Source organism: Rosa rugosa, chromosome 3, assembly GCF_958449725.1.
Source record: "Rosa rugosa chromosome 3, drRosRugo1.1, whole genome shotgun sequence".
Lineage (NCBI taxonomy): Eukaryota > Viridiplantae > Streptophyta > Magnoliopsida > Rosales > Rosaceae > Rosa > Rosa rugosa.
The window spans coordinates 28,895,017-28,906,375 of NC_084822.1; the positions used below are offsets into that span (position 1 = coordinate 28,895,017).

General features: G+C 37.2%; 2 protein-coding genes across 4 annotated transcripts; both read left to right on the forward strand.

Moving 5' to 3' along the window:
- Positions 1-1,240: 1,240 nt before the first annotated feature.
- LOC133736753 (probable disease resistance protein At4g27220) lies at positions 1,241-5,787 on the forward strand. 3 transcript variants are annotated; one of them, XM_062164345.1, is made up of 5 exons: positions 1,241-1,565; positions 1,664-1,774; positions 2,024-2,600; positions 2,700-5,548; positions 5,648-5,787. In XM_062164345.1, the coding sequence occupies exons 3-5, from the start codon at positions 2,077-2,079 to the stop codon at positions 5,710-5,712; spliced, it is 3,438 nt and encodes a 1,145-aa protein (XP_062020329.1). In that variant the 5' UTR covers positions 1,241-1,565; positions 1,664-1,774; positions 2,024-2,076; the 3' UTR covers positions 5,713-5,787. The 3 variants fall into 3 exon arrangements, with proteins under 3 accessions (XP_062020329.1, XP_062020328.1, XP_062020330.1); XM_062164344.1 differs by having other exon boundaries at positions 1,241-1,561; XM_062164346.1 differs by lacking the exon at positions 5,648-5,787 and having other exon boundaries at positions 1,241-1,561; positions 2,700-5,578.
- Positions 5,788-7,238: 1,451 nt separating this feature from the next.
- Positions 7,239-10,214, forward strand: LOC133736755 (uncharacterized). The gene is made up of 2 exons (XM_062164347.1): positions 7,239-8,263; positions 9,869-10,214. The coding sequence occupies exons 1-2, from the start codon at positions 7,251-7,253 to the stop codon at positions 10,059-10,061; spliced, it is 1,206 nt and encodes a 401-aa protein (XP_062020331.1). The 5' UTR covers positions 7,239-7,250; the 3' UTR covers positions 10,062-10,214.
- Positions 10,215-11,359: the final 1,145 nt, after the last annotated feature.

Sequence of the window (11,359 nt, forward strand, 5' to 3'; positions counted from 1 at the left end):
AAACATGTCGAATTGTAATCCAATCAAAGGATTGTAGGTAATCTTTACAATCATCCACAATTCGACTAACCTCAGAGTTATCTTGTGTTTGTTGAGTGAGGACCGTCACTAAAATTGCGCAATCACTTTTGAGGGCGAGCTCCTTCTAACCTTGATGTATTACGATAAGTAACCCTGCTCTGCAGGCTTCCACTTCAGCATGAAATTCCGAGCTCAGATCGGCAAAAAAATTAGCTTCTCGAAAAATATGTTTAAGGAGTGATATGTTCCATTACAATCTTGATGCTGAAGACGACCATAGTTTTTCTAGTAATGTTGTTAATAAGGAGCTTTGAATCTCCCTTGATAAGAAATTGAGTATATTGCCGAGGAGAGATACATCGCAAACTATACCGAAGAGCCATTACTTGATCAAAACGGGAATATAAGCCAACTTTTTTAGATCTTGCCATTGTGATCAAGAACAACAAAACCAGACGCTGTATCGGACCAGAAAAAGCACTGCCGTTGTCTTTACATTGCACATGCCTCCCTCATTTTCTTATGGACTAGATACAATTCGAGTTCGGCTCATTTTCAGTTTGTTTAGCTCGTGTCCTTGAAAGAAATGAGCTAAGCTTAATCTCAATGTTAAGCTTGAAAAGCCGAGCTTGAATTCTAGAATATTCAGCTTGTAAAACATGTGAGCAGCATTTATATTGACTATGTTCGTGCCTATCTCGTTTGCTAAAACTTACATGACAGTACTTAAATATTTAAAAGAACACTTAAAAGAGCTAAAATCCCTTTACCTCCCTGAACTTTACATCTAAAATGGTTTGAGCCCCTATACTTTTAATTTGATCACATGTACCCTTAAATTCTCCAATTTGATCGATCTCCAAGTTGAGACTTAAAATTGAGTCCAAATTAGCTGGAATAGTGATTTGAGTTCATCTGAATAGTATTCAAAATGACTCATATTTAGATCCCGAATATGAATCATTTCCAGTTTTCCACTGTGGAATAGGCAGTAGGCTCAAATGTGAGTCTTATACCTCATGTCATACAAAAAAAAAAATCATTCCCAAAATCAGATTTCATTAGTCCTCCATCTCATTTCAGACCCTTAGATCAAGTTCAACCACATTAGGACTCATCCTACCCTTCCATTTTTTCACATGCTAGTACAACTGTAAAACCTTTTAATGTCCAAGAAGAGACTTTTTATGTTTCATCAGCAAAGCGTGGAAGTATAGACTATAGACAGATCAGTGTTTCATCTTCTAGTCTTCTAGCCTTCTTCTTCCAAAAAGTCTTCGTCTAGAACCCGATCAAAACTCAACTCCACATCATTCCCAAAATCAGATTTCATTAGTCCTCCATCTCATTTCGGACCCTTAGATCAAGTCCAACCACATTAGGATTCATCCCACCCTTCCATTTCCGTCCAAGAAGAGACTCTTTTTATGTTTCATCATCAAAGCGTGGAAGTATGTATTTCATCTTCTAGTCTTCTTCTTCCAAAAAGTCTTCTAGTCTTCTAGTCTTCTAGTCTTCTTCTTCTTCTTCCAAAGAAATTGTAAGTATGTATTTCAATTTGTTCAATTCAATGGATTCAATTTGGAGAAAATAAGATTGATTTCGAATACAATATGCCGATTATATGGTTACTTTTGGGCAGTGACAGTCATTAACTCATAATCGATCGTTTCTTCGATCACTGGCGAGGTGAGGACGAAATTGCCATTGCTGGCTTGCTGTGATCCTAGCTTGGATTGGAGCAGTTTTTCAGGTTTGTACAGTGGAATATTCTATGTTTTATGTAACACCAATTTCATATTAATTTGAAACAAAGCTTTAGTTGATTAAATGTTGGAAGAAACGATTAAATGTTGAAAGAAAGCTGTTCTGCTTTAGGCCTATAGTTCAGAATCCATTTGATTTAATAGATCGATCACTTGTAAGTTCAAAGGTTATTCTGGGTTCTTTTTCTAATATGCTTGATCTAGGAGTTGTTTTGAATGATGTATTTTTATTGCAGGTTACTTGTTATATATTAACTTGATAAGTTACACGGTTGTAAAGCCTGAGCCAATGTCGGAGGATAATCAAGAACCGGTTGATGTTGATGCCTCTGCATCTCTTCCTTCATCATCAGCTCCTATGTGGAAGCATGATGTGTTTTTGAGCTTCAGGGGTGCAGACACTCGTAAGGGTATTACATCCTTTTTACACTATCGACTGCAAAACAGAGGAATCAAAACATTCATGGACGACCAAGACCTTCAAGTAGGGGATGTTATTTCTCCCACTCTCCTAACGGCAATTAAAGAATCAAGGTTTGCAATTATTGTTCTCTCTCAAAACTATGCCTCTTCCACTTGGTGTTTGGAGGAACTTAGAAACATTTGTGAATGCATGGAAGAAGACAACAATAGAATTCTGCCACTTTTTTATTATGTGGATCCTACTGATGTACGATATCAGAAGAGGAGTTTCAGAGATGCTTTTACTAGGCATGAAACATCAGGGCAACACAGATCAGAGAAGGTGCAGCAGTGGAGAGACGCTTTAAAAAAAATGGCAAATTTCTCTGGATGGCACACACAGAATTATAAGTAAGCATGATGAAACTTTTTTTAATTAGTAATACTTGTGCTTTTCAATTTATCATTAATTTTCTCGATGATTTTTTGACCCATAATGCTTGCTTGCAGAACTGAAAAAGAACTTTTGGATGCCGTTGAGGAATCTGTGTGCAATAAATTACGACCTACTGGACTTGAGTTTAAATTGTCCATCGGAGGTTTTGAAGCATTTGCAGCAACAAAGCAAGCCATTGATAAGGTCAAGAATGCGCTAAAAGATGATGAGGCCACTACCATTGGAGTCTACGGAATGGGGGGCGTTGGAAAGACAACAATGGTGAAATATGTTGGAGAACAAGCCCAAAAAAGTAGGCTTTTTAATCAAGTGATTATGGCTGTCGTATCCCAAAACCCCGACTTGATGAAAATTCAAGAGACATTTGCAGAACTGCTGGGCTTTAAATTGGAGGAGAAGACAGAAATTGGAAGAGCCATTAAATTGAAGGAGAAGATAATGAGAGGAACCGGGATCCTCATAATCTTGGATGACATTTGGAAGAGAATAGACTTTTCAAGCATAGGAATTCCGAGCCACAACGAACTCCAAAGATGCAATTCCAAAGTTCTACTGACCACCAGAAAATTGAGTGTTTGCCATTCCATGGATTGCCATCCAAACATACATCTCAATATCTTATCAGAAGAAGATTCTTGGAGCTTATTTGTGAAGGAAGCAAGGAAGTCTTTTGACAAATCATCCAATCTCTATGATGTAGCACGTAAGGTGGCTAGAGAATGCGCTGGTCTACCAATTGCTTTGATAGCAGTTGCGAGGGCCCTTCGAGATGAAGGTTTGGATGGATGGAAAGAAGCTGCTCGACGACTAAAAGCGTCCCAACCTGCCAACCCTGAAGATGAGTCAGATGTGTTTGCATGCATAAAGTTAAGCTATGATTACTTGAAATCTAATGATTCCAAATCATGCTTCTTGCTTTGCTGCTTATTCCCAGAAGATTATGATATCCCAATTGAATACTTGTTCAAGTATGGAATTTGTAACGGAATGTTTCAAGATTCAAACTTGCTAGAAGCCCGAGCCACAACATATTCAGTGGTGAAGGCCCTTAAAGATTCTAGCTTGCTTTTGGACGCTAGAAATGACAGATATGTAAGGATGCATGATGTCATTCGGGATATGGCAATCTTAATTTCATTATCTGAAGGCCAGCGGTTCTTGGTGAAAGCTGGCTGTGAATTGAAGAATTGGCCACAGATTGATGCACATAAAGGCTACTATGGAATCTCACTAATGGAGAACAAGATTTGCAAGCTGCCCCAAGAGTTGGTATGTCCAAATCTCCAGATTTTATTACTGCAACACAATGCTTCTCTAAATGAGATCCCAAAATCTTTTCTCCAAAGTCAGAATGAATTAAGAGTCTTGGATCTTAGCCACACTGGTATTTCATTACTACCCCAATCAATCAGTTTCTTAACCAACCTTGAAGCTTTGTATTTAGATTACTGCTGGAACATAATTGACATTTCTGTAATCGGAAAACTTCACAATCTTGAGATTCTTAGTATGAGAGGAACTGCTCTGAAAGAATTGTCAAGAGAAATAGGACAGTTGACCAATCTAAGGATGTTGGATGTCAGTGCTGAATTTAATCCACGGACATGGAGATTTGATGGACGTATTGCCACAATTCCATCTGAAGTGATATCAAAGTTGCATAAGTTAGAAGAATTGTACATGCAGTGTGGATTTTGGGACTGGGGGAGTAAAATTGATGGAGAAGGAGAAGAAACTAATATTGGTTTTGATGAATTAGCTGGTTTATCATATTTAAGCATTTTGAAAGTTTGCATATCAGATGCAAATTGCATCCCTAAAAGTGTTGAGGTCGAACCGAATTGGGTTTACTTCGATATTAGTATTTGCAGCAACAGTTATGAACAAATGGACCTTAAGAAGTTTCGAGCTAGTGATTCTGGTCATAATTGTAGATCCTTGAGTCTTAATACTACTGACACAACCATAGGAACATTTCCGGACTGGTTTGTCAACACTGTGGTAAACAATACTGAGAGGCTGCGTTATGAAGACTGCAAAGGGCTAAGTAACATTCTTGTGGAATATGACCGTGGTAGGTTACATGGACTGAAAACTCTCTCTGTAATAGGTCGCTGTGAGAACTTGAAAGAATTGATGAATGCAATAACATGTGTTCCAGATATGCCTGTGTTTGAGAACTTGGAAGAGTTGTATCTATATTACCTGGATGACCTGAAGCAGTTATGTGTTGGTGAGTTACCACCTGGATCTCTCTGCAGTTTGAAATTATTGAAGGTCGTTGGGTGTCATAACTTGGGGAATGTACTGTTGCCATCAAAATTGTTGCAGAAACTACCAAATCTGGAAAAACTATCCTGTTTGGGTACTAAAGTGGAATATGTGTTTGGATATGAAGGCTTTGAGCCGGATCAAACAAATCTGAGAGAGATGGATTTATGGGATCTAGGCTCAGTAAGAAGCATATGTAATGGTGCTGCTCCACGTGGAATGTTCCAGACACTAAACAATTTGGTCATTGACAATTGCGACTTCCAGGGAAGCCTCTTCACATTTGATGTAGCTCAGTGTCTTTTTCAATTGAAAGACCTTTATGTATCTAAATGCCCTTTCTTGGAAAGAGTAATCGAAGCAAGGAGGGAATCATTGATCAACAAGAAGACCGTTCTTCCAAAGTTGAAGAACTTACATTTACAATATCTTCCCATGTTGTACAATGGAAGTGCTACTATTGATTTTGAGTGTCCTTCATTGGAAAACTTGGGTATCGAGGACTGCCCCCACTTGTCATTTCCATCCTCTGCTTCTGACTACTTCCACAGCAGGAAGCAAGTCCTTTTCAATGATCCTCTTCGTCTGAATCAGTTTCATATGAAAGTTACAGTACGTCGGGTCATAATTGGTAGGCTAGTTTGAGTTCCTGCTAGTAAACAAATAGAAATTAAAAGCTGTTTTGGTAAGTGATCTATATATAGAGCTTTTCCATATTAACATTATGTAGGTACAATTCTTTTACATGTCGTGTTGGCATTCCCATACAAAACTATGACAAAGTCCCTTTACTGATCTCGGAGAATCACAGGTAAATGCATCTGCATATGCATGGGATTGCAACGTGTGTTGCAATCCCCGAGTCAGTAGTCAGTTTCATGTGGAGTCCGATTTTGAAAAGTAGGTTTTAGGTTTTATGTATTTATGTCTTTAAAAGATTTTTCTGAGTGTTAGAATCGTGGTGTTGATGCCCTAGGGTTTTTAGGACTTGTCTATTCCTAATCGTTTTTCTTTAAGATTTATTGGATTTCATATATGGAAAGTTACTTTCCTAATTAAAAGACAATTAGGGTAGAATCTTTGCTTGAGAGGTTTTGCCGTTGGTGCTTGTTATATATTCAAAAAATATGCACGGAAGAGGAGTGTATCTTTTGAGGCAAGAATTTTGATAGAGTCTTGCATGTTAGTTTGAGATTGAGTTTTCAAAAATAGTCAAACACTTGGTCCATGTGTAAGTGTTATTGATCATGTTTTCATATGCATAAACAAACTCTCTTGAGATCAGTAGAGAGACTGTGAAGAAGGAAGAACAAGATTTGGTCATCGTTCAAATTGAAGGAGTTCAAGAAGATAGACAAATTGTGTGTTAGTTTTTGTCTAAACAAGATAGCCGAGCTAGTGCTATTTGAAGTTGTAAAAGAACATATCCTTTCGAATACGATGATTCTTATTTTGGGTTCTCAAGAGTAAGAGCCCCGCAGTGTTTTTAATCTCATATTTGAGGTTTTCACTGCGTAACCAAAATCTGGTGTTCTGTTTATTAATTTTGGTTTCTGCTGCCTAGTAAGGATTGATCAGTGCACTGCAATCCCCTTTTTCCAGAAATAACATTCTGTCCTTGTATTTTCACTTGGCATCAGAGCGGGTTCTAAAGCTTTTTAGTTGATCTGTGGTCAAGGATGGAATGTGAACGTGACAGAGCCTCCAGTTCTATAAATTGCCTGCCTTTGTTTGATGGTGAAGAGTATTCACAATGGAAGATTATGATGAGGGTTTTTCTCTACTCTCAGGACGAAAACATGTGGAATATAGTTGAGAATGGATGGGAACACCCAACAAAGGCAGAAGAATCAAAGAAAGTTGAAGGGTCATCTGCAAGAGTTCTTAAGCCTAGGAAGGAATGGACAGAAGAGGAGGTTTGGAATAGAAGTTGTGATTTCAAGGCACGGAACTTCTTATACACAGCTTTATCCAAGAAAGAAAGGGTGAGAATCAGCCATTGTGACACCACTAAACAAGCATGAGATCTTCTTCAGGTCACTTATGAAGGAAATAAAAAAGTTAGAGGTCAGAAGCTTCAGAGACTTGTCTTGGAGTTTGAGAACATGCAAATGGAGGAGGATGAATCAATAGATGACTTTCATGCTCGTCTTATGAACGTGACAAGTCAGTGTCACAGTCTTGGTGATCCTTTTGAAGAGCATCGGATTGTCAAGAAAATTCTTAGGTCTCTTTCATCATAGTTTCAATCCAAACAGACAGCTATAGAGGAGACTCAAGACCTGGACACCTATTCTCTTGACGAACTGATAGGTAATCTGAAAACATTTGAGATGAGGATCAAGCCCGAGAAAAAGGTAAAAAATATTGCTTTCTCTTCTGTTAAAAAGAAAGATTATATTGTTGATGATTATGTGGATTTAGCTTTGTTGACTAAAGAGTTCAAGTTTTTTTTTAAAAACAAAAACTCTTCTGGAAACAATACTGAGAGGCTGCATTATGAAGACTACAAAGGGCTAAGTAACATTCTTGTGGAATATGACCGTGGGAGGTTACATGGACTGAAAACTCTCTCTGTAAAAGGTCGCTGTGAGAACTTGAAAGAATTGATGAATGCAATAACATGTGTTCCAGATATGCCTGTGTTTGAGAACTTGGAAGAGTTGTATCTATATTACCTGGATGACCTGAAGCAGTTATGTGTTGGTGAGTTACCACCTGGAACTCTCTGCAGTTTGAAATTATTGGATGTCGTTGGGTGTCGTAACTTGGGTAATGTACTGTTGCCATCAAAATTGTTGCAGAAACTACCAAATCTGGAAAAACTATTCTGTTTGGGTACTAAAGTGGAATATGTGTTTGGATGTGAAGGCTTTGAGCCGGATCAAACAAATCTGAGAGAGATGGATTTATGGGATCTAGACGCAGTAAGAAGCATATGTAATGGTCCTGCTCCACGTGGAATGTTCCAGACACTAAACGATTTGGTCATTGACAATTGCAACTTCCAGGGAAGCCTCTTCACAATTGATGTAGCTCAGTGTCTTTTTCAATTGGAACAACTTTTTGTATCCCAATGCCCTTTCTTGGAAAGACTAATCGAAGCAAGGAGGGAATCATTGAACAACAACAAGACCGTTCTTCCAAATTTGAAGAGCTTATGTTTACAATATCTTCCCATGTTGTACAAGGGAAGTGCTACTATTGATTTTGAGTGTCCTTCATTGGAAATCTTGTGTATCGAGGACTGCCCCCACTTGTCATTTCCATCCTCTGCTTCTGACCACTTCCACAGCAGGAAGCAAGACCTTTTCAATTTGGGTCGGATTACGAAATGGGACTTCCGGTATGTCACTGGGTCATAAACTTAATTAATTCATTTTTCTTTTCTCTTATAGTCTGCTTATATAATTGGTAGGCTAGTTTGGGTTTTTTTTTTTTTTTGGAAAGAGTAGGCTAGTTTGAGTTCCTGCTGGTAAACAAATAGAAATTAAAAGCTGTTTTGGTGAGTGATCTATATATAGAGCTTTTCCATATTAACATTATTTATTTGCTTTCTCAATATATCTTAGAGCTTATTTGTTTGCTTTCTTAATCTTTTATTGCAAACGAGTTCCGCTTTCAAAAATTTAATTGTTAGTCGGTTTCTTCAGCTTTCAAACAATGATGGAAGTTTTTTGATTTCTTGATTCTATGTTCCCTAATTGCACCACAATTGTGTGCTTGGGCTTTTAGGTAACATGTGGCTAGGAATTAGGTAGTTGGATTTGCACCATGTTTGAAGGCTTGCTTTTTAATAAGGTATTTGTCAGGTTTGGTTGTTGTATGATCCTCAGATAATATATTGTACCTTGAAAACTGATGTATGTGTTGTTTTGGTCTTATATTTTAATGAATATTTTCTGATTGAAAAAAAATGAGAACGAGTTCCGCACATTAGTAGACCAAGCGGATTTTGACTACCAGCTTATTTTTCTTTTTTCTTTATGTAATCAACAGATTATTGCAAAATTTAAAAACAGAATCCTTGTACAGATCATGAATTAAATCAATTTCATTTTGTTAGATATTAATTACTTTCATCCAGCATTTTAGACTACCTTGTTTTTCATTTGTGCTAGTAGCTCATTTTTTGTCCTTTTTTTTTTTTTTTTTTTGAGAATGCATTTTTTGTCCATTTAGACATGGAGTCAGGGCCGGCCCTGAGGGCTGCCACCTGAGGCAGCCCGCAGCCGCCTCAGGCCACCGGCTCCCGGGGGCCTCCGAAGTTTCTGTATATAAGTTATAGATAATATATATATTATTGTTTGCTCCAATAAACCAGAAAATGTGCGTTGCTCCAGCGGAAGGGGAGACAGGCCGCATTCACCTTCACCAAGGTTTGAATCACGCTTGACTCACTTCTCAAAAAATTTTCAATCAATTAAGGGACTTAACTGGGGCTCAATTCCTTTCAGTTTTTTAACCTTTTTCATTTTTTAAATCACTTAAGGCAAAATTTTTGTTGGACCCGTGGCCCAGCCCCCCTTTTTTTTTTTTTTTTTCCTTTTCCATATAAACTTTTCCTTTCATTTTTCCATATAAATAACTATTCCTTTTCCTTCTCCATATGGAAAACTAACCCAATTAAACCCTATATATTGATTGTGTATGCATAGAAAATTTCTCACATCAAACAAGATCGATTCTTTTATATTGTTATTAATTTCATATTTACTTTTATTTAAAATACATGATTTTATTTTGATAAAAAAAAAAATACATGATTTTATACTATTATTTGGGGCAAAAAAAAAAATATACATATATATATAGGAGGCCACATTTTAATTCTTTGCCTCAGGCCGTTAGAATCTCAGGACCGGCCCTGCATGGAGTGCAATGTAAACAATACAGAGACATTGTAAATTGTTGACTTATTTACTTGTCTTTTATTTTCATTTGACCAAAGCTTATTTGCGGGCAATGAAGGAAGTGACGGACAGACAGTTGCAGAACAGAGCTTTCGGAAAAATCTTCCCATGTTGTATAGGGGAAGTGCCAAACAAACTCTCTTTCTTCTTCGCTGCCAACGTGCCATCACCGACGTTTTGCTGATCCCAACAGCTGCCGATCATGTCTACTTCCTCCCATTCCCCATCTGAATTTTGTTCTAGGTATAATTCCTTTGGATTTAAGCACGGAATCATCGCTGTTAAACTTTATGGATGTTTTAGGGTGTTGCATGTTCCTTTGTGTGAATTTGAATCTTAATCTTCTCTTGATTAAAACTAAAATCCTAGAAATAATTATTTTCATATGGAACGAGGCGCAATTCAGTTATGTTCTGCTAGAAGCATGTGGGTTATGGTTAATAATAATTGCAGTAGGATTTCTGAATCAATGATGGGCTATAGGTATTGGAACTAGAAAGGAGACCCGCACGATGTTGCGGGTTCTATATATAGTTAAAAAATTAAAGGGTTACAAACTTGCAAATATAATTCTTTACATTGGTTATAAAATATCTTTGTCCCCTTAGCAATACATAGCAGTACATTCAAACTAATTACAGAAAATAGGGGATGTCCTGATTGTCCTAGCTTTTTTGAATCTTGGGGTTATCCGGCTTTTCTTGAAGTACTTTTGGTATATAGACTGTTTTTAAGAAAAAACCAAAACTCAGCATATTTTATATCAATCAGGGGTAAATATAGAATCCCACGTTGTGGTAATGTAGTATATCCATACACATTTGCATCCTTATAATGAAAGTTAAATTCAACTTACTAAAACTGTGATTAATCTCTAAATCTATGTGTAAATAGGCTAGATAGAGAATTTAACATATCTTATACATTAATCAAACCACGCATGACAAAAGCCTCTCCATAATCAATTACATCTCTGTGTTATGCAAGGTAGTCTTCTCTCCTGCATGCATTCATTCTTGAAAAATCATGAAGTTTCTCACAAAAATGCACCTGAATCAATTCCTTCTCATATAAACACACATGATTGAGCATGGTTGAGCAAAGGTTGATTAAGAGGATCCTCTAATGCATGGTTGAGCAATATACGCTCTGCTTCAATCATGGTCGGAGCTAGAAGCGGAGAGCGAGAGAAAAGAGAGAAAAAAAAAAACACAGGTTGATCATAGGGCTAATGGCATGGCTGTAAAAATGAAAAAAAATGAGGGCAAAACCGTAATTTCAGTCATCGGCTCAGCTGGAGCCGCTACTGTTACTCGTCTTAGTAACAGTACCCCATCCCACCAACTTTAGTATTATGTATAATTTGGATGAGCATAATTGTAGAATTTTATTTTAGTTTATCTATGTAAAGTCTTGTTCTAAGCCAATTTAATTTGGTCCATTTAATTTAGAATATAATGACAATGAAACCTTTTTCTACAATTGGTCTTTGTGTATTGTGCTTGCTGCGGTTAGTGTTAGTGAAGGAA

Coding starts and splice junctions, on each gene's coding strand:
- LOC133736755 (XM_062164347.1), top strand. CDS start 7,251: ATGAGGATCAAGCCCGAGAAAAAGGTAAAAAATATTGCTTTCTCTTCT. Junction 8,264..9,868: donor ATTACGAAATGGGACTTCCG/GTATGTCACTGG, acceptor ATTTGACCAAAG/CTTATTTGCGGGCAATGAAG.
- LOC133736753 (XM_062164345.1), top strand. CDS start 2,077: ATGTCGGAGGATAATCAAGAACCGGTTGATGTTGATGCCTCTGCATCT. Junction 2,601..2,699: donor TGGCACACACAGAATTATAA/GTAAGCATGATG, acceptor GCTTGCTTGCAG/AACTGAAAAAGAACTTTTGG. Junction 5,549..5,647: donor AGTACGTCGGGTCATAATTG/GTAGGCTAGTTT, acceptor AACATTATGTAG/GTACAATTCTTTTACATGTC.